We start from the raw sequence: 24,693 nt of genomic DNA on the forward strand, positions 1-24,693 counted from the left end.
GGAAGGAAGCCGGAGTAGCTTGCAAAAAAAAAACAAAAAAAAAAAACACGCAAGCATGGGGAGAATGTGCAATAATCACAAAGAAGATCCTGAGCTGAGGTTTGAACGCGCAACCTATACTGATGCTTTTATTCGTGTAAACATTTGACCTTAAAACCCCTCAGATAGCTGTATGCAGCAATGGACGGACACATTCCTAGACAAAGAAAGCAAAATGTTGGCATGATCAAGCTGGTAAAGCAGTGACATCTCTATAGCTAATATCTCTTCCACTTTTAAACAAGGCAGCTGTCTCCGTGTTGTATTTATCTTGAGTCGAGAAGGGTAAATGTTGCCAGTCTCCACTGAGCTGCTCTCAGCACACAGCGGCAAACCGGAGATTGGTGCAGCTCCCATTGGCAAAGCTGAGCCTTACACTATACTGGTAAAGCGTGAAGTAAAAGGCTGCCGGCATTCGTCAGCAGCAGGCAACAGAGAGGAAGAGAGGGAACATCCTCCACCCCTGCTGTGGCTGCTTGGGCTTCCTCTTCACGCCAAGTGCCCCCCACACTCCCATCAATCTCACATATACTGTCAGAGCTTTCTGAAAGGGCAAGACATGAAGGAAGCTGATTAGAAGTCTATCACTGATCTCGCTATCCTGCGTGTGTATGCGTATGCGTGTGTGTGTGTGCATTTTTTCCATTCAAACAAAAAGGCCACATTTGTTTGACATGTCTTGAGGTGACAATCATTTGCTCTAAACCAGAATTGGACAAATGGCAGCTCACGGGGTCTAATTTAAATATAAAATATGAAAAATTGTTAAAAAAAGAATACGCCGGAGCCAAATATTTGGAGTTGTAATATCACCAGTGACCATTAGATGGCGGACATGTCTTAATTGCGCTTACACTGGGTCGTATACTGCCCTATGCGACAGCACGAGTAGCCATAATATATTTTTTTTAAGATTTGGAATGAAATTGAGGACAAACTTCAATAATGTTAACATTTTGAGTCAATTGATTTAAAAAAAAAAAAAAAAAAAAGAACAAGATTAGTTCTTGCACTTAATGTTGGTTTCTTCTGCAGCAGTTTTGTGCCATCCTTGAATTATATTTTTTATGCATGAAAAGGAAAGCCAGCTAATACGACTGGTGCACATTAGAGACAGTTGAAAAAGTCGGCGAAAAGCACAACAAGATAAAAGAAAACTTACTGGTAGAGAATGCATAATATCACTTCATATGAATACGTTTAAATCTATTCAGTTGTGAGGATAAGTGGTTCAGTTAATGCATGCATGGATGCAACTTTTGTTCTTCAAGCTCAACTTTAGCGTACCAAACTAAATAAAAAAAAAAACAGGATATGCACATCGACAGGATCTTTGCCAAAACATATCATGTATCACGCATCACCGCTTTACAAGGTTTGTCGGAAATTGGTGAATCCGTTTTTACACCATCTTTTTGGCACGTGCCCATCTCTTGCCAGATCAAAGCAATATTCTCTTTCTATATTAATAAACCGAGCATCGTTTTTGGCATGTCGATGTGATAGCTCATCATTTGTATAAGCATCAATTAACTCGCTAAAGGACACAAATGAAAAATCTGCTCTCGCTTCCCATCTAAATGTCATCCCTGACAAACAGTTTCTGGGAAATGTTTAGCAGAGATGTTCCACTGCAAGGACACTTGCCAGATATATCCTGAGTGCAAACTGCTTCCTGTCTTCCACACTTAGGATATGAGGTTGAATGCAAGGGTGACTTTTTAGCATAGCAGACTTTTGCTATTTAAAAAATAAATAAATAAATACAAATAAATAAAAATTTATACTATTTCCCATTGTTCGCATTTTAATGTGTCACTTAGTCAGCATTTCAATTAACGTATTGTAAATTTGACTACATTTTCCATTTTGCAGAGTACTTTTTCTTTCGAATACTTCATGACATGCGCTCGAGAGATAGTTCCATAGCATGAGATGAAAAAAGAAAAAAGAAAATCCAAACATTTGCAAAGATAAGAGTTCTAAAAGGGAGGCTGGAGCTGATAGGAGACAGCGCGCAGATGATAAACCTTTTAAGGGAAGTCAACAGTGATGGTTTTCGTGGGAGAAAAAAAACATCTTGGAATTCAAAAGAACTATAAAACAACTTTAAGGCCTCTCCCATGAAAATTTAGATCAAAAGTATCGACCCATGGGGGAAGAAAATCACTCTGAGGATATATACAGCCAAAACAAAAGTTCTCAGTCCGCTACGAGGTCACAAATCTAAACAACCACACTAGTCTTGGATACTATTCCCAAAATGCTGAGGATGGGAACATATGCTTTGACTGATGGATATTATATTTCATGATTGGTTCTCACACATGAACATGTCCAACTCACAGCCGCGTTTTCGCTTGTGTCACCATTGACTGTTTGTTTGCCGACCAAATGTTTTCTTTTGCATTTGCAAAATAGCTGTACAACACTTGGTACTCCGAGTGATTATAATTTTCACTGTTTACATGAGTGTAGAACATTTTTACATTGTACCAAGAGATGTTTTGAACCTCAAAAATATCCATTTAGCTAAAAGAAACAAAATATCGATAAGCCCTCTTAGAATTGAGGTCAATGAGTGTCTTTTTCTAATTTCCAACACATACTTGTCAGGAGTTGACTGAGACTCAAGGCCGAGGTCATCCCGAGCATATGGAGCATGTCTCCACCACACACACACACAAGAAGAAACAGAAAGTCCACTCCTCCCTTTAGGGAAAGCAGACTCCCTATTCTCTGAAGTGACTTGGCCGCAGTAAACTATAAAAAAAATGATCATCTATCATTCTTGGCCCATATTCAACAACCATGTTCATTTCCAACTCATCTTCAAATGTCACTGATGGCGTTTGTTAAACCCGACCAATCTCAGTTAATAAAGTTGCTGCAAATACATCTCATTATACACACAGCTTTTAATGTTGTGCATAGAGTATTGCCATCACAAAAAAAAACCTCTTGAATAGATTCCGAAGAGACTGAAACCCCCTCAGAGTCGCACTTCCCTATTTATGCAACACAGGCCCCAAAAACTCTTCCGCCTTCCATCTTGCTTCATTTCCCGTAAAGACCATTCCAGACTTTGTAACGTCTGATTTGCGCTCAGAAAAGAGCTGAGTAGCATTCACAGGATGCTCTTAACAGATAAATCTCGCATGTGGAAAGACTGTTGCTCATAAATCAAAATCAGCACACCCTATGCATAGTAACGGAATTTGTTTTCTAATATTCAGTATTTTTTCATAAACACTTCTGACAACCACCTAAAAAAGGGACGCAGTTTTAAACTCCTTTGATCATAAACATCTATACAATTCAGATTACACATTAGGTCAGATTACACAAAATGCAATTATAATCTAAACGTGTATTATTACGCATTGAAACCACATGATTTTCCATGTTCAAAGCACATCAAGACGCGCCTCATTCACATACTCAAGACACTGCATCAAGAGCAACTGAGGGTTGAGTATTTTGCTCAAAAGCACTCTGCATAGACACAAATCCACAATCTTTGGTTTGGGAGGCAACCACTCTCACACACACACACACACACCCACACACACACACGAGTCAAGATGCCCCAAAATATGAAATTGATTGCTACAGCTCAACAAATGGAGTTTAAGCGAAGAATCTGAAATTTAAGTCAAACTGTTCAAGTAATGTCCACTGAGGAGACTGCTGCTACAATCAATTAAGGTTAGTTTTATGATTGTAATTTTCACACATTACTATTTATTTCAACTTTCCAATGATGAGAAAATTTATTTCCGCAAAAAGATAAAATAAAAACAATGTCAACGTCTTGTATACATAAAAATAAACTAATTAGATCAGTTATGGCACAAGAAGCCAGATGGCAAAAATAAGACCATAATTCAGTTAAAGTGTTGCTTTCCAAGTTTAATATAAACATACACATACAATAGATTCACATGACTGCACAAACCTCTGAAATGACACAGCTAATGTAATTACATCAATCCTTGTGCTCATTGCAGACCAAATACAATGCAGGACTTTCGTGTACCAAATGAAGAGTTGCTCTAGTATTGCTTCAACGCCCCCTGGTGGTACACATGAATCGCAAAACCTCATAAAAATATACAGTACACAGTGCATTGAAAACATTGCAGTTAATGTGACCAAGCACTGCTCTATACCAATGTTCACATGGTGAGATATTATTATTCAGGGGCGGGGTTGGGGGGGGGACAGAAAAAGTCACAAATGTCCTCTTATACAACGTGCTTCCAAACAACTGTTGTACGCAATAGTCACAGTTAAACAAAACAAAACAAAAAAACAATGACGTTTACAAAACATTTATTGGATAATACATTGAAATGGATAAAATATTCTACTTGTCATGTTAATTCCACAAAAGCGGCAGAAACTTTAAACAATTACATAAGACCAAATTTCCAAACGACAAGTTGTCTGTCGACAATCTATTCCTCCAGTGTCGAGTTTGCCACCCGGTCGCTTACTCTGCGAGCAAGAGTTCTTTGCTCTCGTCACACGGATGGGAAACTGGTTGCTAAAATGTGAACAGATACATTTAGTTTTACACGCCTAATATTTATTCACCAACCTGATGGTTTTAAACAGAAGTTAATGTAATGTGAAATAGAAACAATCCAAATGACATGAACAGAACCTCAATGGAGGGTTAGTTAAGACTTGCAGTCCAATTAATATAAACATTTTTTTTTTAAAAATAACTAATACTCACACTTAAGTTGGAAGTAACAGGGCTCACAGTACGGTTTCTTGTTTCGGACCCGAACTTGTACTCCAGTGTCTGTTTTTCCAAGATATTGCTGGCAGCCCACACACTGTGGAGGAGGGAAAAGTGAGGAAAAAAAAGCAGCCCAGCTGGCTTTGTGTTTTAATACATTTTTTTTTTTTTTTAAATAATGACATTAAAAGATATGATTTAGCAGAGCATAGCACTTAAGGCATAGGTCCCATATGGTTGCGAAGAGATATTTGTCAATCAGGTCTTAAAAAGCTGAAGGTTGCGAAGGTGAGTCAAGTTTACATGTACAGTCTAATTAACTCTGGTCAGCTTAATTTGAAAGCCCACTCCTTGTGATGTTTTTACAACTGGCATCTAAAAAGAGAATGTGGACAATATGCAGGGTCCATCCTCCTCACGGATCAAAAGACAAGACTTCAGTTCCATAGCTGACCACAACATTACAGCTACTACCAGTAGTGCAATTCACCTCTTCACACGTCAAAATGATCAAAACCATCAGAACTGTCGATATGAAAACAACAGCATGCAACTACGTTAGCGAGGGCATTTCAGAATTCATATTTATCAAAAAAAACATGACTAACAAACATTTAATTGAAACGAATCATACTGAGATTTGCTGTTTAATAAATGAACTTTTCGGTTTTTCCAAAATCATGTTCTTGTGCTGTAAATTCTTCTAGAAATTTTAGTTCACTACTTTTTTAGTTCTCCACTTTGCTTTAAAATTTCTTAAATTATTTTTGCCTTGAAGTATTGTCTTTTGCCTTTACAGGCCTTGCAGCTAAAATGTAATAAAACAAATCTTAGAATATAGGTCTGTTCTGACAGAGTTTCGGCCAGCAGTGAAACCATGACCTTTGGGTATGAAAACAATAAACGGCGTTTATTATTGTAGTTGACGGGGTGTTCATACTGCAAACGACAGTCTCGTACAGTGAGGGGCGACCGCGGCGCATCAGTGCAGCGTATTATAAGTGCACACAGTATTGTGAAACGATAACTAAGCTGTTGAGCCGCTCTTCAACCCAGTAGGAAAATTCGTTCCGGACGAAAATTAACAGAAGAGAGAGTGAAAACAGTGCCATTAAAAATCCAAGTGAATTTTGCCAGCGACGCCCACTCATGTGACCACACCACCAGCACCAGCACGGTTCATTAAGCTCTCACCTGAAAGCAGGCAAAATGGAAGCAGAGACTAAGGGCTTCAATAACCATGGCTGCCCCACTACTCAGGTGACCTTCACACACACAGCAAGTTCTCCTTCCACTGACCATCCTGGAGCAGCGCACGATGCACAAGATACATTGACACAATGTGACGACCACATGAAAAGGCCTCAACCGTTTGTATTACCTGCCCGGGTGAGAGTCCGTCTGTGTACTTCTCTGGGATGACCTCGATCCGTTATTGTAACGGGCAGAGGCGTTTCTGCTCAGACCACAATAACCGGCAGCGGCCGAATGTGGTCGCGGATTACCCGCCGTAAAGTTTGAACGAGAGGTTCCGAGGGTCTCGAGAGACTCGTACCTGCAAACAGAAGTGCAATTGATACAGCTGAAAAATGGCATGCCATAAAAAGTTAGCATCTGAGCAAAATGACAGCTTTCAACCTCTTGAGGGGCATTCCGATGTAGATGGGATCCTTGTAAAAGCCGCTGCTACGCTGGCGTATCCAGCTGTTGTCAGTCAGAAGCTGAGTTCTCTTTTTCATCTCCTCTAAGATTTGCTGTCTCTCTTGTTCAGCCTTGGAAACAGACACTTCTCTTCTTCTCCTCGGATCACCTGGACAAAGAAACCAATTTGGCGCCTACGAGTGCAAGAATACAGACAGTTTACAAGAAGCTCGGCTAACCTTTTGGCTGTTGGTATGAACCAGCTAATGCTGGAGTAGACAATGACTTCACCCTAAGGGAGAGGCAAAGACTCAATATTTGTATACATTGGTGGACAGATTAATAAGGACGTCTATTTGTTCTGACCTGTGTGCAGCAGAGAGCCGCGCAAAGCCAGAGGTGCCGTCAGCCCTGAGGTGTCACATTAGCAGCAAGTTGTCAAGGGAAAATAAATTAAGTAAAAGCAGATTGAGCAGCAAGCAGATGAGGAGGCCAGCCAGTCAAAAGTTATTTTGTGCTTAGGGCTGGGTATCGATTAAACGTTCCAAAATCGATTCTATTTTTGGTTCACTTTGTTTTTCGATTCAAATATTTTACGCAGTAACGTTTTTACTTTTGTTTGGAAGGTATTCTCAGAAGAAGCAATGCTGCAATTTGTACAAATTTCTTGCTGTAACACGGTGCATTAATAAAACTATTATTTATGTCTAGAATTGAAGCCAATGTCGTTACATTATGTACATTTTATCTAACATGACCCGATCCGACTTCATGCATGTTGGCACTGACTTCACCGCTTCCGCCATTTTGTTTTGATACGCTACTTTCGCATATTGACATGATCTCACGTGAAGCATAAATTTATGGGGAAAAGACGCTATTAAAATAATCGATATCTTTTTCTTAAAACTCAGCCAAGTGAGCTATTAAAAAAAAAAAAAATTATAATGCAGATGACAATTAATATGGAATATATGTGGAACCCCCCCCCCACCAAAAAAAAAAAAAAAAAAGAAGAATTAGAGTTTACCAGTCTTTGTCATTCAGACCCTTCCGAGCGCCATTTTGACGTTCAAGCCCGAGTTCTTCAGGGCTCTGCTCCTTTATTTTTGTCAAACCACGTAGATGAATTCCTCCTGGAGGGGTCTCAACATCACTGCACATTCCAAAGTTATTCTGAAACAACAAATTGAAATTTCGGTAGAAACGCGGACGCATGGTGTCAAGTAGGGTCCTTCAATTTCATCAAACAATGCGCCAAACCATTCTAGCATGGATCACCGGAGCCCATTGACGAGAATTAAAAATCAGACATACAGGATGTAAAATATCTGGCGGTACCAGGAGGAATACACATCTCACAGCGTGACGCGCTAATTGACAGAAATGAATCAAATTAAAATAAAGGAAAGCAACTTTCACAACAGCCAGCCTCCTACACACCTCCTCAATCGCATCGTGTTTTGCCTTCTGCCACTGTGCCTCCAGCCTCTGCTGATCTCGCTTATACTGCGCCTGAACAAAGGAACAAGCACAGAACATCTCACCCACTATTTGTTCCGATTCTCCAGGCTGCTGGTAACAACTTTTACCTGAAGGAGGCGCTCTTGTTCTTCCCGCCACTTCTGCTGACGCCTGTGGAAGCCTTCATGGTCCCATGACCAGCTGGATGAGGAGGGGGTGAGGGATGGCACCTGGAGCTGCACAGACAGACTGGACATGATCACCCACACCCACAGACAAACCTCCTTTTATTAAATGGTGGAAACTTACATCCGATATTGCAGATTCACAACCTCCTGTGTGAGAAAACAGAGTGCCGGTTAAAAACTAACACTTTACAATCTCTGCTACTGAATGGATCATTAATCAAACGCCATGCAACACATTCTGGAAAGACAGGGCTGAAAACACGATGGAGGTTTATATTCTAAATTTGAATTGCTAAAACTTAAATTTGACAGCTTCACATTCAACTGCAAATTTCAGCTATAAATTTGGCTGCATAACATAATTTCTGTGTGACTAGGAGAAGTCAGGCCAAAGCAATCGATCGAGCAAACCAAGGGAGTTAAAAAGGATTGGCAGGTGTTGGATGTTGCTGTCTCAAAGTGTCAAAATATGAAGTTGGTCCCCCACTTGGCTATTTTAAGACCTCAATCATTTTAGAGTGGGAAATCTTTTCCACCGAAGAGGTCAGAAGTCGCTGATGTTTGCTCACAATCACTGTTCCAGTTCATCCCAAAAGGTATTGATTGGGTTGAGGGCAGTCAGCTCATCAAAACCAAACATCAACATAGACATTTCCAAAACGCTCGGCGACAACTAAGTAAAAATCATGGAGAGCTACGGTAGAGCCAATGTTTGTCCAGACTTTATCAAATGATGTGGCAATTTGCAAGCAATGCGTAATTTCTTTCTCCCAGATGAACTAACATTCAAAACTGACCATGCTTAAAAGAGGAGCATCCACTCTTCATCAGGTTCTACTCAGATAAGAGACACTCAATAAGTTGGATAGTTGTGTGTTTATCAAAGCCTCAATAAAAGGCGACTTAAACCTTGAAGAGTGTCAACAGTTAATGTTGACCGCCCAAGCCAGTCATTGACCACTCCTAATCTGGGGATCATAATGCCAAGATCACACACACACACACACACAATGTACTAATCTTCCAATATGGCCGCAATTTAGTGTTAAAGCAGGGAACTGCATTTCAAATCAACTATTGCTCCAGTGTGAATTATTTAAACTTAAATTTGCTCTGGGCCTGTTGATGTGCCACAGCAAAACTTTTTAAGATTTACTCTTAAAAGCTTTTCACACAATGCAAACACCGCATTAGCACATTACCACATAAGTAAACCCATGAGCTGAATCCTGCTGAGCCTTTTGGAGAAGAATCCATGGTAGCAAGGGATAAACAAGACAATAGGTAATTTTGCTCAATTAAGTTTAAGGATATTGCATAATACAGTAAAAGCATCAATTGTTCCACTTAAGTTGTTAGCAACAATGGGCCCCTTGAAAGATGCAGATACACTTTCATAGTAAGCGGTTTTGACTGCAAGAACTGAGAATAATTTTCTGATTCACCTCAGCCACCACGACTAGAGAATTTCCACATTTCGGCACATGCTATAAAGGACACAAGAAGGCCTTCATTACTTAGCTCAGGCTTTTTATCATAGCGTCGCATATCCATGGTGAGAGTGCCAGTTTGCAAGGCAGATGCCATTTTTTCCTCCCACAGGCTGGCGCTCAAGTGTGCTGCCAGATCGCCATCAACAGTCAGGATCTCATCATCGGCACGCAGCTGGCGGAGCTCCGCTGGGCCGCCTGCCGTGAATAGGACGGGCGTCAAGAAAATGAAGATAGATAAGGGCGCAGACAGCACAACACAAACAAGGTAGTCGCTTTAGAAATGATTTGCTCAAACCAAATGGAGAAATAAGTTGCAGTGCAGAGAACAAGGCTGCTGCTCCAAATGTTAATGCCCCCCCAATTCCCGGAACTTGCTTCTACTCCTGAAAGTGTGTCATCCATAAACTTTTCAATAAAAGTGTTTTTGACTGCATTGTTTTTCTCAGGAAGTCACTACATTCTTGCAAAACAGTCTGCTGCTTCCCCCCCAAAAAACAAAGGAAAACTCTAGACCGTTTAAATATTTAAGGTGAGCTTCTAAATACTCTCTTAAAGCTGTGTTGAACATATGTCATGCTAAATGCATTATGAGCCGTTGTCTTGCCAAAAATATGAGAAACAAAGTACGCATGCAATAAAATGCGTCTCAGTTCCATAAAGCATGTGTGAAAAATCTCATTCAGGTCACCATTGCTGTATTTTGACGATGAATATGGTCCAATACATTTTCAAGTAGAACAAAAACATTTTACCTGGATGAATATATTTTATTCTTGCTCCTTCAGCTACCCGATGTGGCTGGAAACCAAATGGCGGTCGACTGTTTGGTAAAGGAGCAAGACCAACCGTCATGTCTTTGAGGTCAACCTGGAAAAAACGCAGAGCGCAGACACAAACGTCAAGTTGATACCCACTGATCCAATGTCATGCCTTTACGGATGGAAAGAAGATACTTGGAGGGGACTGCGGCAGAAGTAGAGTACATTTAAAAGTAGGTGAGCGGCTATTATGAATCCTGTTGGTCAATTATTATAATACACGGGCAAAAAACGGATATTACAATACGATAACTCAGACTGAAAATTTGGAGGTTCATTCACGAAATAAATAAATAAAATAAATAGAAATAAATCTAAATAAATAAAAATAAAATTGTATCGTATTGTATCTTCACTCACTTTTATATTCTTCGATATTTGAGTGATCACCGAGCTGTTATGCAACTTTCCCAAGGTGAATGCAAGAGAACATTAAATTTAATGTATCTTTAGTTGCAGGCATGGTCACGGAACTTATTTCAAGGCAACACTGTACATGAAAAGAAAATCTGTTTAAGTGAACAGCAAAATCCGCTCTGCTGCTTTCTTTTCATGTTGAAGTCTGGCTCAATTACTTTGAGCAGTGGCTACTGTCACTGCTGTCCTCTGTACTTGTGTTAATGATTTAATTCGATATACGTATATTTAATAAGATGATATGACAAAGATGTTGAACTTCGCAGCTGCAATAATTAAACATACCTTGCGGGTGTCAACGCTGGCGCTACTTTGCCGGGTGGCGACATGTTGAGACTGAAGCTGATTGTTCTGCAAGGTCTGGTCAGAAAGACTCGTCCACTCGGCTTTCGCTAAAGCAGTCTTCCCTGCATGACCCGCCTCCTGCACTGGATCATGGAGGGGCTTAGCTCTTAGATACGACGTGGCGGTTTGTCTTTTGAGCGTAGCACTAGCAGGTGAGGAAGGCGTGTCCTCGCCTTCGCTCGCCCTCATCAGACTCAGGTTATCGTTTACCTGAGTGAAACGGCATCACATGAACAAAATTGTCAAAAACGGTGCACGTAATACATTGGCGTTCATCTTGTGAATGCAAATAAACAAGATATCGAAGTCTATCAACTGACAGCTGCATATATTATTAATGGGGGCTGGCAGTAGGTAACTCATACTCGTGTCACAAGCAAAGCAGGGCACCCACACACACACACACACACACAGGAAACGCTCACATTACGTTAACTGCCATGAACGTACTCTTTGCACTGACCTGGGCACTTAACGCCACACATACAATACACCGACACACAAATGTGCGCACACACGCACACGTATTGTTGCATTACTAAGTCTCACATTGAAATCCAGACTGGTTTAATAATGACCAATAATTCAGTGGGCATAGTTCCTGTTTGATGAACGAGTTCGACAAGTGGTAAGCGAAAAGAGTAGTCTACATTTTAGTGAAGATAATGGGGCATGACTTGCACCGTTAGAAGCGCAGAAGTACGGCTGGAACTACTACAGTGTACACTTTTTGTGGGCGTTGTTCGTTCTTGCAAGAATATTAAAGGACGCGATTAAAGATGGCTTGTTTTATATAGATATTGATAAGTAAAATTAAATTATTAATCATTTTCTATTTCCATCTACTCATTGTAGAGAAATTAGTAAATAAGTGGCGACTTGAAAAATGCCGACTTTTAATGAGGAATATGGCCAGGCCACGCCCTCCTCCGCTCACTCCGAGTCATTGAAGGTGCTGATTACAAACTCTCCATTGGAAATCATTCTTTCATTGCTTATAACATCAAAAACGGTGATCAATTGGCACCAAAATTCATGTGGACATTTCTACCTATGACCATTTCAACATACCAAAAGGATTAGCCTCTCTGTGGAGAATGAGATTGAGGAAATGAGCAGAGGTACATAGATGAGACTGGGAGGAATGCACACTCGCATTTGCTGAAGCAAAAAAAAAAACCCACAAAGAACACAATTTACAGAGGCAGAGATGTGGCTCGATGACGCCACATTCACCGCCGTCATGATTTCACAGTCGCATTGGCCCCGCCCCAAAGATTTGCAAAGCGTAATGCTAAACCCAGCAATTACAGAAACCGTTCATTGCGACATGGATGTTTTGTTTAAAACATGTCACAATTTGTATAAATTGTGTTCCATGCACATTTTTAGTGAAGAAAAAAAAAATCATAATGCTGCCCCAATAGAAGTCATAAAAACGCAACTATAATTTTAAAGTGCCTTTCATAATAAGTGCAACAGTAAAATGAAGCAACAATAAAGATAAATGACTGAATTTCCGTAGTGACCAATCATGTATGTTTACATGAAAAACAAGATAAATGCAATAAGTGCTTTTCAAATTATTATTTTTTTTATATCGACTTAAAAATGTGTGAACAAATTCTTCTAGTGTAAAAAGTACAGCGCTATATTGTCCACACTTACATTGTACAGTTGAGGCAGTGTTGACGTCCTGGACTGCTTAATCCCAAAGGGCTTAGCTGTGATGACGGACGAGAGGTGACCGGAACCCTCAGACCGTCTAAAACCACGAGGAAGGCTGGCTGAGCAAGACCAGGAAGCAGCTCTGGTGAAATACTTTCTGGTGCCTGCATCAGACTGACATCTACTTTTGTCTCCTGACATGTCAGAAGGGCTTCCATGGCTCTCCTTTTCAGACAAGGGTTTCTGGTCACAAAGGTTCCCAAAAGAAGCAGCGATATCCACAGTGCTTGCCGATTCGGCTTCATTTGGAGAACCCCGTGGACATACAGAAGCGATTTGGGCATTATCTTTCTCTGGCTGACTCACATCAGGAGCAGAAATGTCTTGGGCTTTGAACTGGGTCTGGGAGAAAAAAGCATTGTCCTGTGTTGGTGTGGTTTCTGCTGCTCCATTTAATGCCAATGACGCAAAATGGGTTTCCACTGGCATGATGTTCCCATCAGAGGCAGGCGTGGCTCCAGCTGAGTGTGCCTGACAATATCAACAACCAGAAAAAAGACATTCAAATACAGCAAAAAAAAAAAAAAAAAAATTAAATCTTTGGTAATTCGGAATCAGACTTATTGAAAGTACACAATGACGAATGTGATCTACAGACATTGGTCAACAATAACCAGAGAAAGTCAGTTGCCTTGGCCAAGTAAACTGGTTTGACCAGCCTTAATATTGCTCGAATATTTTGGAGCCCCCTAAACCTAAAAAAAGCTGGTGCAAAAACTATAGATGGAGCCACTTTTTTGTAAAGAAAAAAAAACAAGAAAAATAAATAAACGTAAACTTACCTGTGTGGGGGAAATGTCATGGTGGCTATAAGAGGAGGCTGGGCTAAAGGACACCACAGTGGCATAGCTTCGAGTCAGTGGAGCTCGACTTTGTGTCCGAAGAAAAAAGCTTGAGAACTTTGATGGAGGATCGGTAGTCGAATGAGAGCGCGGGGCGGGGCTGTGCCTTTGTGCTGACAGCTGGTCTCTGGGGAATTGGTATGTAATGGAAGAGAAGTCAGAGTAATGAAGGCAGCAGAAAAGATGGAGGACGTGTCACATTACGAGAGTTCACTGTCTTATACAGACAACCGAGGTCAGCAGCATTTCACAAACGTTATAAAACGTATGGCAACCACGCTACAGACTTTGCTGGAAATGCCCGCACTTTCCGAATATTACCTTACCTTTCTACCTGCGCACTGCGGTGGCTTTCCTTCTTTTCAAGGTCACTCCCACCTCCGTTGGTCATCTTGTTAACGGAATTTTCTCGGTCAAGGGACTTCTTGCGGAGATTGGACTTTGAGCTCTTCCGATGGTTCTTCCACTTTGTCAAGGCCTGACATGGGCAAACATCTCAATGTTACATATGATAAAGACTTGAATACGTTGCGTAACACGAGCCTAATTTCACTTGAAATCAACCTAATTTTGTTTATTACAAGGTAAATGTCATGATCATGTGACGTACATCTTGCCAGCGAGCTTCACTGTCTCTGGAAGCACTGTGACTCCTCCATTTCTTGTCTTGATTCCTTTTAACTGTACCAGTGTCTTGGCCCTCGCCCAGTAAACCACTTCCCTCGGAAGTCTTACGTGAAGGGTTTACCGTCGGGATGTCACTCAATGATTTGCTTCGATTGCACAGAATACTGAAAGAGAAATCAATGCAATATTTTAAAAGTCAGCAAATAAGCAATTGGCAGCATCATATTTGACATACTTATGTCAATTTACATTAACGGGTGTGTAATCCTCACACAAAGAATCCCGAAAAAAAATTATTCAACAAACACTTAAAATGAAAACCGTAAAGATTACTTTCATGCAGCAAGCAGGAAACGAGGACCTACTGAGAAAAACCAGTTGTGAAAAAATAAATAAATAAAAAAAAAAGAAATTAAACACAAGAAACTTTTTAAAGAAGCTTTCATCAGATAAAACAGAATATGGAAGCTACGCAACATTATGTTGCAATCAGATGCCAGACAAGGAGTGCTTAAACGCAATTCATTTGAGGATGCAGCATCCATTCTCAGTAGGGTTTAGGTCTGAGACATGCTTGGCAAATACATCACCGTAAAAAAAACGGCAGCAGCACTCATATAGTCCAGATAGTGACATTCCCACCACCATGCTTGACTGTGAGGCAAACCAGCCCTAATCTGGTTGCCACCCACACCAAATGAGTTCCTTGGTTTCATCAAAAAAAAAAAATAAGTGTGGGCAACCACCAGCTCACATGCAGTCCAAACCCAAACCGCTACTCGGAGCGGGATTCGAATGTAAGTGATGTATTCGAATATACCTATTGCGTCAAAGAAAGAACAGACATTTTGGTCAATGGCGTTTTATATTTAGTTAGAAAGCGCCCAGTCCTATGTGGGCCCTGGGGAAAAAAAATTCCATCATTTAGGCTGCCCAACCCTGGACTTGCCTGTCATAAAGCAGAGTAACAATTATTTTTATTTTATATGTTTTAGGCCCGCAGAGATCTTTTCCTCAAGGAGCGATATTATTGAACTTCCAGAGAAAAAAAAATGTGAGAATGATGGAAGTTAACACACCTGCCACCAATTATCAACTGAGACATTGGAACACCTATGAGTCACATGACACCAGAGAGGGTGCGGGATATTGTACAGAAATCAAAGAGAGTCAACTTAAGCATCGTGTCAAACTTCTGCTCCTTTTGCAAAGAAAAGTCAAGTACAAAAGCTTACACTGAACAGAAAAATGGCAATACAAATTCTGCCTGGATTAAGCGCTGCACAAATACATTTAACAATGGGGAGAGCAAAATGTCATGTCAGCAAATTAGCACCATCTACTGGCTAGCATTTTTAGACAACTCCCAAACACTGCATAAAAGCAAAGATTTTCTAGCATATCATGAATGATTGCAAATTGCTCCGACAGGGTCGATGTGACTTGGAGGACTCGCCATTAGTTTCCTGATTTATGTTGTTTGCTGGGAAAAATAGCATGTTAAAATTGTCATTGGGAACGTATTTTCAACTCATTCACTGCCATTGATGGCTACATCAGCCAAATATGCATTGTAACGGATTGGTGACAGTGAATGAATGTTCACATGCTCAAATTGCCACCAGCTGCCATCTCTAACTGAATTAGGATTTAATTTGAAATATTTGGCATCCTGCGCAACTAGTAGGAAAATCAAAACAAATACTAAACAAGGAAAAAAAACCCAGACGAGACAACAGATGTTTCACACTAAATCATGTATTACCTGGTAAATGAAGTCAATACTTTCCCAATGTCCTCTTTTTTGTTCCTCTGTGGGAGTGAGGGTGGGATGTAGCCTTTGGGCAGTTGCGGTATGGTCTCCATCCGAAATACTTGCTCAGCTTCCGCATCACTTCCACAACCTTTGGAGCACAACAAAACAAAGATGAGGGTTTATATTAACGCGTGTTGCCTTTTACCGGAAGCAAGCACGGACACACACAAATATGCAGTTTTAGTTTTTAGTGGTGTTGGATTCTACAGAGAGCGGTTCTTGGTTGAGAAACGGTACTCTGCAAAAGTCGGAGGTGATGCTGGATTTGTTGTTTTCGCATTACATGAAAAACACATTACAAAATCACTTCCCACTTCACTTTTCGTGGCTTCAGTGTAATAAACCAACGGCACTTTTGAACAACTTTGGGTGGGGTGGGGGTTTCCGCAACGTCATAATAGAAGCACAAATCCTGACTCTCCAAAACAAAAAAATAATGAGTCCACCTCTACGTCACTGTTTTTCCATTTTAAACGGGGGGGGGGGGGGGGTTCCCAGTCCAAATTAGCAAGTGTGTTATGCACCGTTGACCACGACCTATACAAAACGAGCACAAAGCAAATACCTTCACTGTTGGCATGGGGGGTTCGGGAGTCTGCAGAGTCCAAGCTGTCCACAGAATTCTCCCTCTTATAGCCGATTCGCCCTCCTGAGTGACTGCACTCTCGGTTGGCACCATCTTTCACAGACACATTACTGCCCTCATCGAGAGCCTGACGTATGAAGACAGCATTAGTGCTTTTGGGCACTTGCACAAAATGGCTGACAAAACAGAAATTAAAGAAATGGAACAGACCTTGGACAAAGCCAATCCCAACAGTCCTTCAAAGGCCTTAAAATTAAGATGAGCACCGTTGTAGCAATCATCGAGGTAGGCCTTACGTCCCAACCAGTAGACTGTGATAAGAACCTAAAATAGAAGAGACAAATGTGTGGAATCCATTCAAAATTGTGGGATCAAACCAACACAAATTCCCTCGGGGAAGAAAAGGGACCCCGTAGAAGGAATTTCTTTATTCACCATTTTATTAGTTACTAGGATTGCAAGAGTGACAAAAAACAAGTTTGCTACTTTTGTAAAATATACATTTTTGACAGATGAAAGACTGACCTAAAAAGAAAAATAAAAAAAAAAATAATAAAAAAAGATTCCACCAGTATGCTGCATGAAGAAAGGCTCTGAACATCTCACAAAGCAGGTTCTTTTTTTACCCTCATAACAATAAAACAAAAAAAAAAAGCTGCTGCAAAATGTGACATCTTCTAATGTTGCCGGAGGTTGGAAGAAACATTGTTTTCCTTCTCGGGTTTTTCCACAGCCGAATTGAAAAGGAAGCATGCCGGCAAAGACCTTGGAAAAAGCTGCGTTGTTTCATTTTCATGCAAGACAATTAAAAGGTGATTATTGTGCAGTGAATATTATGACCCTTTCGCTTAAGAGAATTCGACAGCATCTGGTTGATGAGGCAGCAGCAAAGAATACGGCAAACACCTTGACGCACACTAGACACCTATTAGGTAGACAAGTACCGTAAATCCCTGCAATTTATTTAGATGTTTCTGGATATATTATGTATTTATGCTACAAAAAGAACTGGACTTTTTGAACCTCCCTTAAGAAAAATAAATAAATTGTGATACCGCCTTGGTCTCTGATAATGAAAGCATGTAGCAATAATTTAAATATACTTTTACGCAATATTTTATGGCATTATAGTCATAATTGTGGAAATGTGCACGAGCGAGGATTAAAAAAAAAAAAAAAAAAAAACTCTCCTGCTCATTAATTTTAGATTGAAAAAAATATGATTCAAAACCAGGTATTGAGATAATTATTTTTTTTTTTTAAGTATCATTTAAGTGTCAAGTCAGGTTAAAACATTCCTAGTATGAAACAAAACATTGAGTTGAAGACAAAACCTAATATAGTGCGTGTATTAAAAGTGCATGAAAGAATGCCTTCACATAACTGGATTTCAATGGACACAAATTGACCCCAATTGCCTAATAGAAAGAGAAAAAAATGGCAGAGCCCTTTTCAAAGAGACTGGCCACTAACAAAGAGCCTCATTAATGTGTGCATGTGGTCAACCAGTGTGTGAATTCAAATGAGGCTTCTGATGCAACTATGCAGCTCCATGAGCTGAAAAAAAAAAAACATGTAAAATAAAAGTGCATGTGAGCCAGCACATCCATTCGCATGCCTCGCAATCAAAAGCTCATGTGTGCCTGCTGTGAAAAAAAAGGGGCACTTAGTAATTCGATACAAAACTACATTATGGCTCCTTTATTCAATGTACATTAGATGGTAGTGCTGCTGGGATAGAATGGAGATAAAATGTGTGCGTGACTAAATTAAGAAAACTGAAAAAATATAAAGTACATTACTTACATTTTTGAGTCTTCGACTGCTTTCATTTCGCCTACAACAAAGAAAAAAAAATGACTGGCTGAAAAGATTAATCCCCATAAAAACAATGTACATTTAAAAAACAAACTTTTTCCATCCATGCATCAATATCTTCACAAAACATGAACACGGAGGCTGCATAACCGTGTACAACATTTAGGGTATGAAAAACTGTTAAACAGTACAGATGCGGAAGTCATATTTTAAGGTTTTCAGACGGATTAAGCCAGATGAAGCTATAGGAGAGATCGCGCTACAGATATATCACGAGCCTGCATGTTTTATATAGATATATATAAGATGATCAACACTGCTGACGAGTGCACCTGATTATCGCTCGAGTTGATAGGTCCTGTAGGTCTCCCGGGTGAAACAGCTGTGACTCGTTCAGTCCCAGTTTCTCACAAGCTTTTAGAAACACATTTATATTATCCTGTGGATCGAAAACCCAAAAGCAGACAAGAAACATCAACTGAAGTACAACTGAGCCGTTGTGCCATTGAATTGAACTAAATTGTCGTACTTTAAAAACATAGCGCCCTTGAATCAAGGCACATTTCAATATCGAAACAATACTTTACTTTTCTGAAAAAAAGCTGAGTTGCTGAAACAATTGTAAAGACTACAAAAAGATGTAGGAAGAGCATTTTTATGGCTTCGAACTCACAGTCCCTCGACAACATTAATAAAGTAACCAACCTTTTTTTTTTTGCAGCTCTGCTTTTACAAATATAATATGCTGCATTTTAATCTTCAAAAGATAGACTTATTCAGAAAATGTATCATTTCCAGAACATAGGTGTGTTTCACCCTATTAATGTCCATGCAATAACATTAACGGCGTTGACCGAGTCTTATAACAATATGCTATGTGTAGAATGTGAGATCAGCCGGCTTTTTACAACCACTACATTCTGTGTAAAGGAGATATTTAATCATTTGTTTTTATTCATTTTCACGGCAGTGTGAAAAAAAAAATGTCTTCACGTGAAACCAGTCCATGGTGAAAAAAGGTAGCGCACATGACATATGAACCAATTAAGGCACTAAATTTGCAGCAGTTAGTCCATTAATGTATGTATAGTTACATTTGCAAAGGTGATGCAGCATTTGCTTCAACTAGATCGCGCAACTGGTCAGTATGCTGTGGCTGGTTGTTGTGCACACAAGTGTACATGCACACACACTTTTGCTTTGCACGGTACAAATTGCCCGTGGAAACGTGTTGTATGTTTAATATGCATGTGTCAATTATTTGCAGCATATGTCCCGTATCACCCCGAACATCTCAACCATATAATCCCCAAATTTCAGCCTGTCTATTTATCGGCCCTGGTTGGAGGGCGGCAATTGATTTTTTTTTTCTCCCCTCAGCTTGCTTTGAGCAGTTCTAGAAATTTGAATTAAGCTGTGTCCACAGCCTGGAGCCAAAATAAGAATCGAAATCTGCCAGTGCGGAAAAACAACTGAGGTTGGGTCATCACCCTGAAACGGAATATCAAATTGATTCAGCCAATTGCAGCATAATTTTTCCTTAGGCGTTATACAGGAAACAACAACAAATGTCAGAGCTCCCGGGTGACTATAGGTGCCATCTTACTCAGATAAAGTCAAATAAGCATACCCACCACAAGAATAAAATGGAAATACTGTATCTTACCAAGCCAGCAATGGGAGTCGCATGCCGATTCAGTTTCTTAATGATACCAGGCTTTAACTGGTTGATCAAGCTGTGAGGAAGAAGAGCAAAACTGCACTTAATCATAGGATTTAGAAAATCTTTAACAAGATACTATGACTACTGTGATGCCGCAACATTTTAGGCGTGAGCGATAAATTTTTTTTTAAAAAGACGAGAAAAGGGTGTAAAAATTTAAAGATGATTTAGGCTACTCAATTTGCACTGTTGGTAAGGCTGTGCTAACAGAGCAGTATCCTGCACCTGTGTGCCAAAAAGTCTTAAACTTGTATCAGATTGACTGAAGTATGCAAGAACTGGATTTGAAAGAGAGCAAGTTTCCCCCCCCCCCCCCCCCCCCCCCCGAAAAAATATAATACATGCTTTAGCATGGCAAGTTTATCAAAAATGAGAAACTTGCTTTGAAAACTTTAATAGGTTCTTCAAATAGTTGCAACAATTACATACAAATGGAACAGGTAATGGATGGAACAGCATGACTCACTCGCAAAGAAGCACTCCATTCTCAAGAGCTGCACGAAAGTCACTGCAGCCGAAGGGTTTGCCAGTTACCTCCTAAAACACAACAATGAAAATGAACTTGTGCAATTCAAAATATCAGAAAACTTTGACCGAAATATTAAGTTTGGTGTATGGCAGGGGTCCATTTGAGGTGAAGTCTTTGATTACAGTATATGGACAATATACTGGTCATGCAGCTACATGTTGAGAAAATGGAGTGATTCCCCCCCACACACAGTGTTGAAATTAATCACATTGACACCTTCCTAAAGACATAAGTGAAGGAATCTACAAAATAAAAAGAAAACAATTCAAAATAAACACCACCACTTGAAAATGTAGAAAGAGTTAAATAAAAGCCTAAATGAATTGAAACAAGGCCAAATAAAGACAACGGGTCTTCGTAATGAGAACATAAAATGGAATTTAGGTCGACAATTAACAAGAGGGCCTCAAAAGACTATTCGCCTCTCCCTCCAGGAATCAACAAACACTTTGTATATATGCGTGTGTGTGAGTGTGTGCACGCATGTATGGAGTGGGTTGTAGGGGGGGGGTGTAATGTATGAAGACTGAGTGGCATTAGGAATAAAATGGTATCAGTGGCGTGGAAGATTATGCCCCCTCTTAGCACAAACAGATACCACCTTCAACATGCTCATTATTCACTATCTGGGCGGTCATTGCTCAAAATACTTTCATCGATGGAAGGGTGGGCTGCGGACAGACCTTTCGCATAGTTTATGTCCCCTCTTCCCCACCAGGATCCCACGTTACATGCCAATGAATATTAACAATCGCCTCAAAATTAAATTCTATTGAAGGCGGGGGTGGTTGGGGTGCTGTGGTGACATGCAATGTTCATCCTAAAATTGTTAGAAAAGAAAACAAAGCTATTAAAATGCCGTTTAAATGGAATGGCACTGCTAAAGTTGAGGCGGAACTTAAATAACATTCTATTACTGCAGTTTGAATAGAAAGTTTCCTCCCACATATTAGCAAATTCTTGATGGTGTTTGGCACAGGGTCTGTGTAGAACAGCATTCACCATCTAATTAAAATCAATATGACCTGGTTTCCTCCTGCCTGCCACACTCACGCGCGCACACTTCCATCCTTTTATTTGACGGGGTATTGGGGGGGGGGGGTGCAAGATTGGCATGGGCCTACTGCCAACCAGCGCTGTGCACATTCTCATTATGATCCACTTGGACAACTGACACCCGATTTAGAGTTTGTCAACATTCAAGGTTTGTTTATTCAAATTGATTGGGGTGTAGTTCCAAGATTCGCAAAATTTGCAATGCTTGGACAGCAGCCTCCTTAAAGAAAGTAGAACACATTGCACTGAAACCACATCCATCAAATGCATACCTGTCACATGGCCAAATCTGCATCAGTGTCAATCGAGTGACATACAAACACATAATTGCCGGCAACGAGTAATGAAATAACTATCAATTAGAAGTTCTTATTAAAAAAAAAAAAGAAAAAAAAACACAACTCAAACATAACGTTCGAAAATGCGTCCTCCATTTTTTGTGACCCCGTTAGCATAAGCACTTTTATTGAATCTTCAAATGACGCACATAACACACATGTGACTATTTGTGTTTCGTACATATCTAATTGAAAAAGGCAATTAGTGATCGAACATCTCACTCACCTCAATCCAACGCTGAGCCTCATTGAAGGCATCTGCGCAGCTAAAAGTGCTTTGCTGGCGCCACTCCATTTCGTCTGGTTATGAACGAGCAAATCACACAATTCGAAAACAACAACAACAACAAAATAAAAAAGAACGCACACGAGACAAACAATGGAAACACGTTTGTGCCTCGCCGGTCAAAATGATGAAATGGAAGATCCACCAAAGCGGAAGCGATCGTATGCAAATGTTTTGAGGTGCTCACCAGTGTGTGTTGTGTTCCCCGCTAATTGGCGTCCAGTTGGCCAAGGAAGTGCTCCTGTTATCTCAAAATGACGTTTGGAGGTCAGGCCACCGCCCACCCTGAAAACACAAGAAAAGTTTTGGAGTGTCAAGTAGAACAGATACCCCTAGTGGCCTTACTGGGAATAACTCTTTGACGTCCTCAACACGCTGCACACCTGCTCATGATGCGCTTTAAACCCAGGTCGACCAACCCCCTGGAAACTTTTTTTCTACACCAAGCTCTGCACCACCGAAATAAATTACTTAACGCTCCAAGTGCTGCCATCGTGACCAGCATTGAAAACGAGGCCGCTATTTTTGCACAGTTTGAGTATTTGTGCTGAAAAAAAAACGCACTTGAAATACTGCATATATATGACATAAATCAATGTTTTAAAACAAACAGTTCTTAAAGAGTAATTGTGTCTGTATTGTATTTAAACCTTAAATAAAATTGACCTATTTAAACAATTCAAGAAATTTGAGGCAATTTATGAACAGTTTCAAAGACCCTGAAAAGCAAAAATAAATGTTTTGTAAATAGGCCATTGGACCAAGCATTTCACCAAGCGGTTGTCTCCGCTCTCAAACACTGTGGGCATGTCTGCTGAATGCACCAATACCACGCACTGCTCACCTGTTAGCTGTCAAACAAAAGATAAAGAATAACATATTTTCACTATTTCCTGCCTTTGAATGTAATATATCCTAAACGTTGAGTTTAATTTCCTTCTTGATAGTATTCATAATGTGAAGCAGAACCTGTGAGGAAGGCGAATAAATGAAGTGGATGTTGCTAACTGTTAAAGGACTAGCTTGTGCCACATCTAAGGTAGAAGAAAAAAAAACTCCACCTTCCACCTTGATGGCTTTGTGGAAGCCATTTTCTGAAAGACATGTATATGATGTTTATTTGGGTTCTCTTGGAGTAATTTAGTAAAACACGATGATTAGCTTGCCTGCCAACAATAGCTCTACATCTCTTTCCCCATTTCACCATCAAAGGAGCAAGCCATTAATAATCAATTAGCCAGTCCCTCATCAATCATGTGAACTAAATCTGAATTACCACTATGTCTATTTTTTGATCCAATTACCCAACCAGCCATGCATTATATGAGCCGCTTTATCGTCACCTATTGACATGTTAATTATAGTAATTTACAGTAACCATGTTAAATATTTTCAATGGACACATTCTATCTACGCCAGTCACAAAAGATGGCTAAAATTACATTAGCTTAATTTTCTCAATCACTAAAATGATAATGATGACGGAAATGTTTCATGGGGACTGTGTATTGCTCAATGAACAGTACTGAAAAGAAAACTTTGTTAAATTATTCTGAAATCAAAATGTTGACAATTTCCATGCACTCACTGTTTGTCAATAAGAGGAATACAGTAAAAAGGTGAACGTAAAATGAAATTTCATCTGTTGTATTATAACCGCCTACCAATAGATGCTGCTGTAACTCTGCATGAATAACGGGGGCGTAGTGTGTGTGTGTGTGTGGGAGGGGGGCTATCGAGGGTGTTGTTATGTGTTGCTGTCTTCTACAGTATGGAAAAGAGATTGGAGCTGGCAGACCGGCTAAAATGGACAATGATGACAGTCTGGTTGCGGCAGTGAAGCGTTGTGAGGAAGTTGTAGCCCATATTTTCCATTTGCCTGCTCTCGTGGGCCTTGTATTAGAGGAGGGATGCAATCCAGCCGGCAGTACTCGCTATTCAATTACATCCTCTGTCATCACTATTATCAACACAAGCAACATTACAGCAACTCCCCTTCAAAACAACACAACTATACCACATGTTTGTTTTGTCATTTTGAAGCTTACAATAGAATAGGATCATTTTCATTTGTCATGTTCACACAAAAATTGTCCCATGAAGGAGAACAAGCTGTATGGGGTGAATTTTTGAAACAGTATTCATATTGAATATTAAAACTCAGTGGTGGGCGGTCAAGGCTTTCAACG

At 40.1% G+C, this 24,693-nt stretch overlaps 1 protein-coding gene across 3 annotated transcripts; it reads right to left on the bottom strand.

The window, feature by feature from the left end:
* Positions 1–3,930: 3,930 nt before the first annotated feature.
* On the bottom strand, positions 3,931–22,789 carry LOC148337166 (LIM domain only protein 7-like). Of its 3 annotated transcripts, XM_088295373.1 has the most exons (28): positions 22,692–22,789; positions 22,445–22,518; positions 20,762–20,832; positions 20,239–20,308; positions 18,905–19,011; positions 18,561–18,591; positions 16,965–17,078; positions 16,734–16,881; positions 16,118–16,256; positions 14,336–14,516; positions 14,052–14,203; positions 13,666–13,852; positions 13,190–13,354; positions 12,824–13,048; positions 11,096–11,365; positions 10,328–10,442; positions 9,600–9,770; positions 8,204–8,229; positions 8,023–8,130; positions 7,874–7,945; positions 7,461–7,606; positions 6,797–6,841; positions 6,670–6,722; positions 6,428–6,599; positions 6,171–6,344; positions 5,984–6,092; positions 4,784–4,886; positions 3,931–4,588 (listed from the first exon to the last, which is right to left on the bottom strand). In XM_088295373.1, exons 2-28 carry the CDS (start codon positions 22,511–22,513, stop codon positions 4,566–4,568), a joined length of 3,246 nt encoding a protein of 1,081 aa, XP_088151499.1. In that variant the 5' UTR covers positions 22,514–22,518; positions 22,692–22,789; the 3' UTR covers positions 3,931–4,565. The 3 variants fall into 3 exon arrangements, with proteins under 3 accessions (XP_088151499.1, XP_088151497.1, XP_088151498.1); XM_088295371.1 differs by having other exon boundaries at positions 12,824–13,354; XM_088295372.1 differs by lacking the exon at positions 5,984–6,092 and having other exon boundaries at positions 12,824–13,354.
* Between the last annotated feature and the right edge of the window lie 1,904 nt (positions 22,790–24,693).

Source organism: Idiotropiscis lumnitzeri, chromosome 5, assembly GCF_059441095.1.
Source record: "Idiotropiscis lumnitzeri isolate Australia: NSW breed Sydney's pygmy pipehorse chromosome 5, RoL_Ilum_1.0, whole genome shotgun sequence".
Lineage (NCBI taxonomy): Eukaryota > Metazoa > Chordata > Actinopteri > Syngnathiformes > Syngnathidae > Idiotropiscis > Idiotropiscis lumnitzeri.

Coding starts and splice junctions, on each gene's coding strand:
- LOC148337166 (XM_088295371.1), bottom strand. CDS start 22,513: ATGGAGTGGCGCCAGCAAAGCACTTTTAGCTGCGCAGATGCCTTCAAT. Junction 17,079..18,560: donor GCAGTCGAAGACTCAAAAAT/GTAAGTAATGTA, acceptor CTTCTATTTTAG/GTTCTTATCACAGTCTACTG. Junction 14,204..14,335: donor GTGAAGCTCGCTGGCAAGAT/GTACGTCACATG, acceptor TGCCCATGTCAG/GCCTTGACAAAGTGGAAGAA.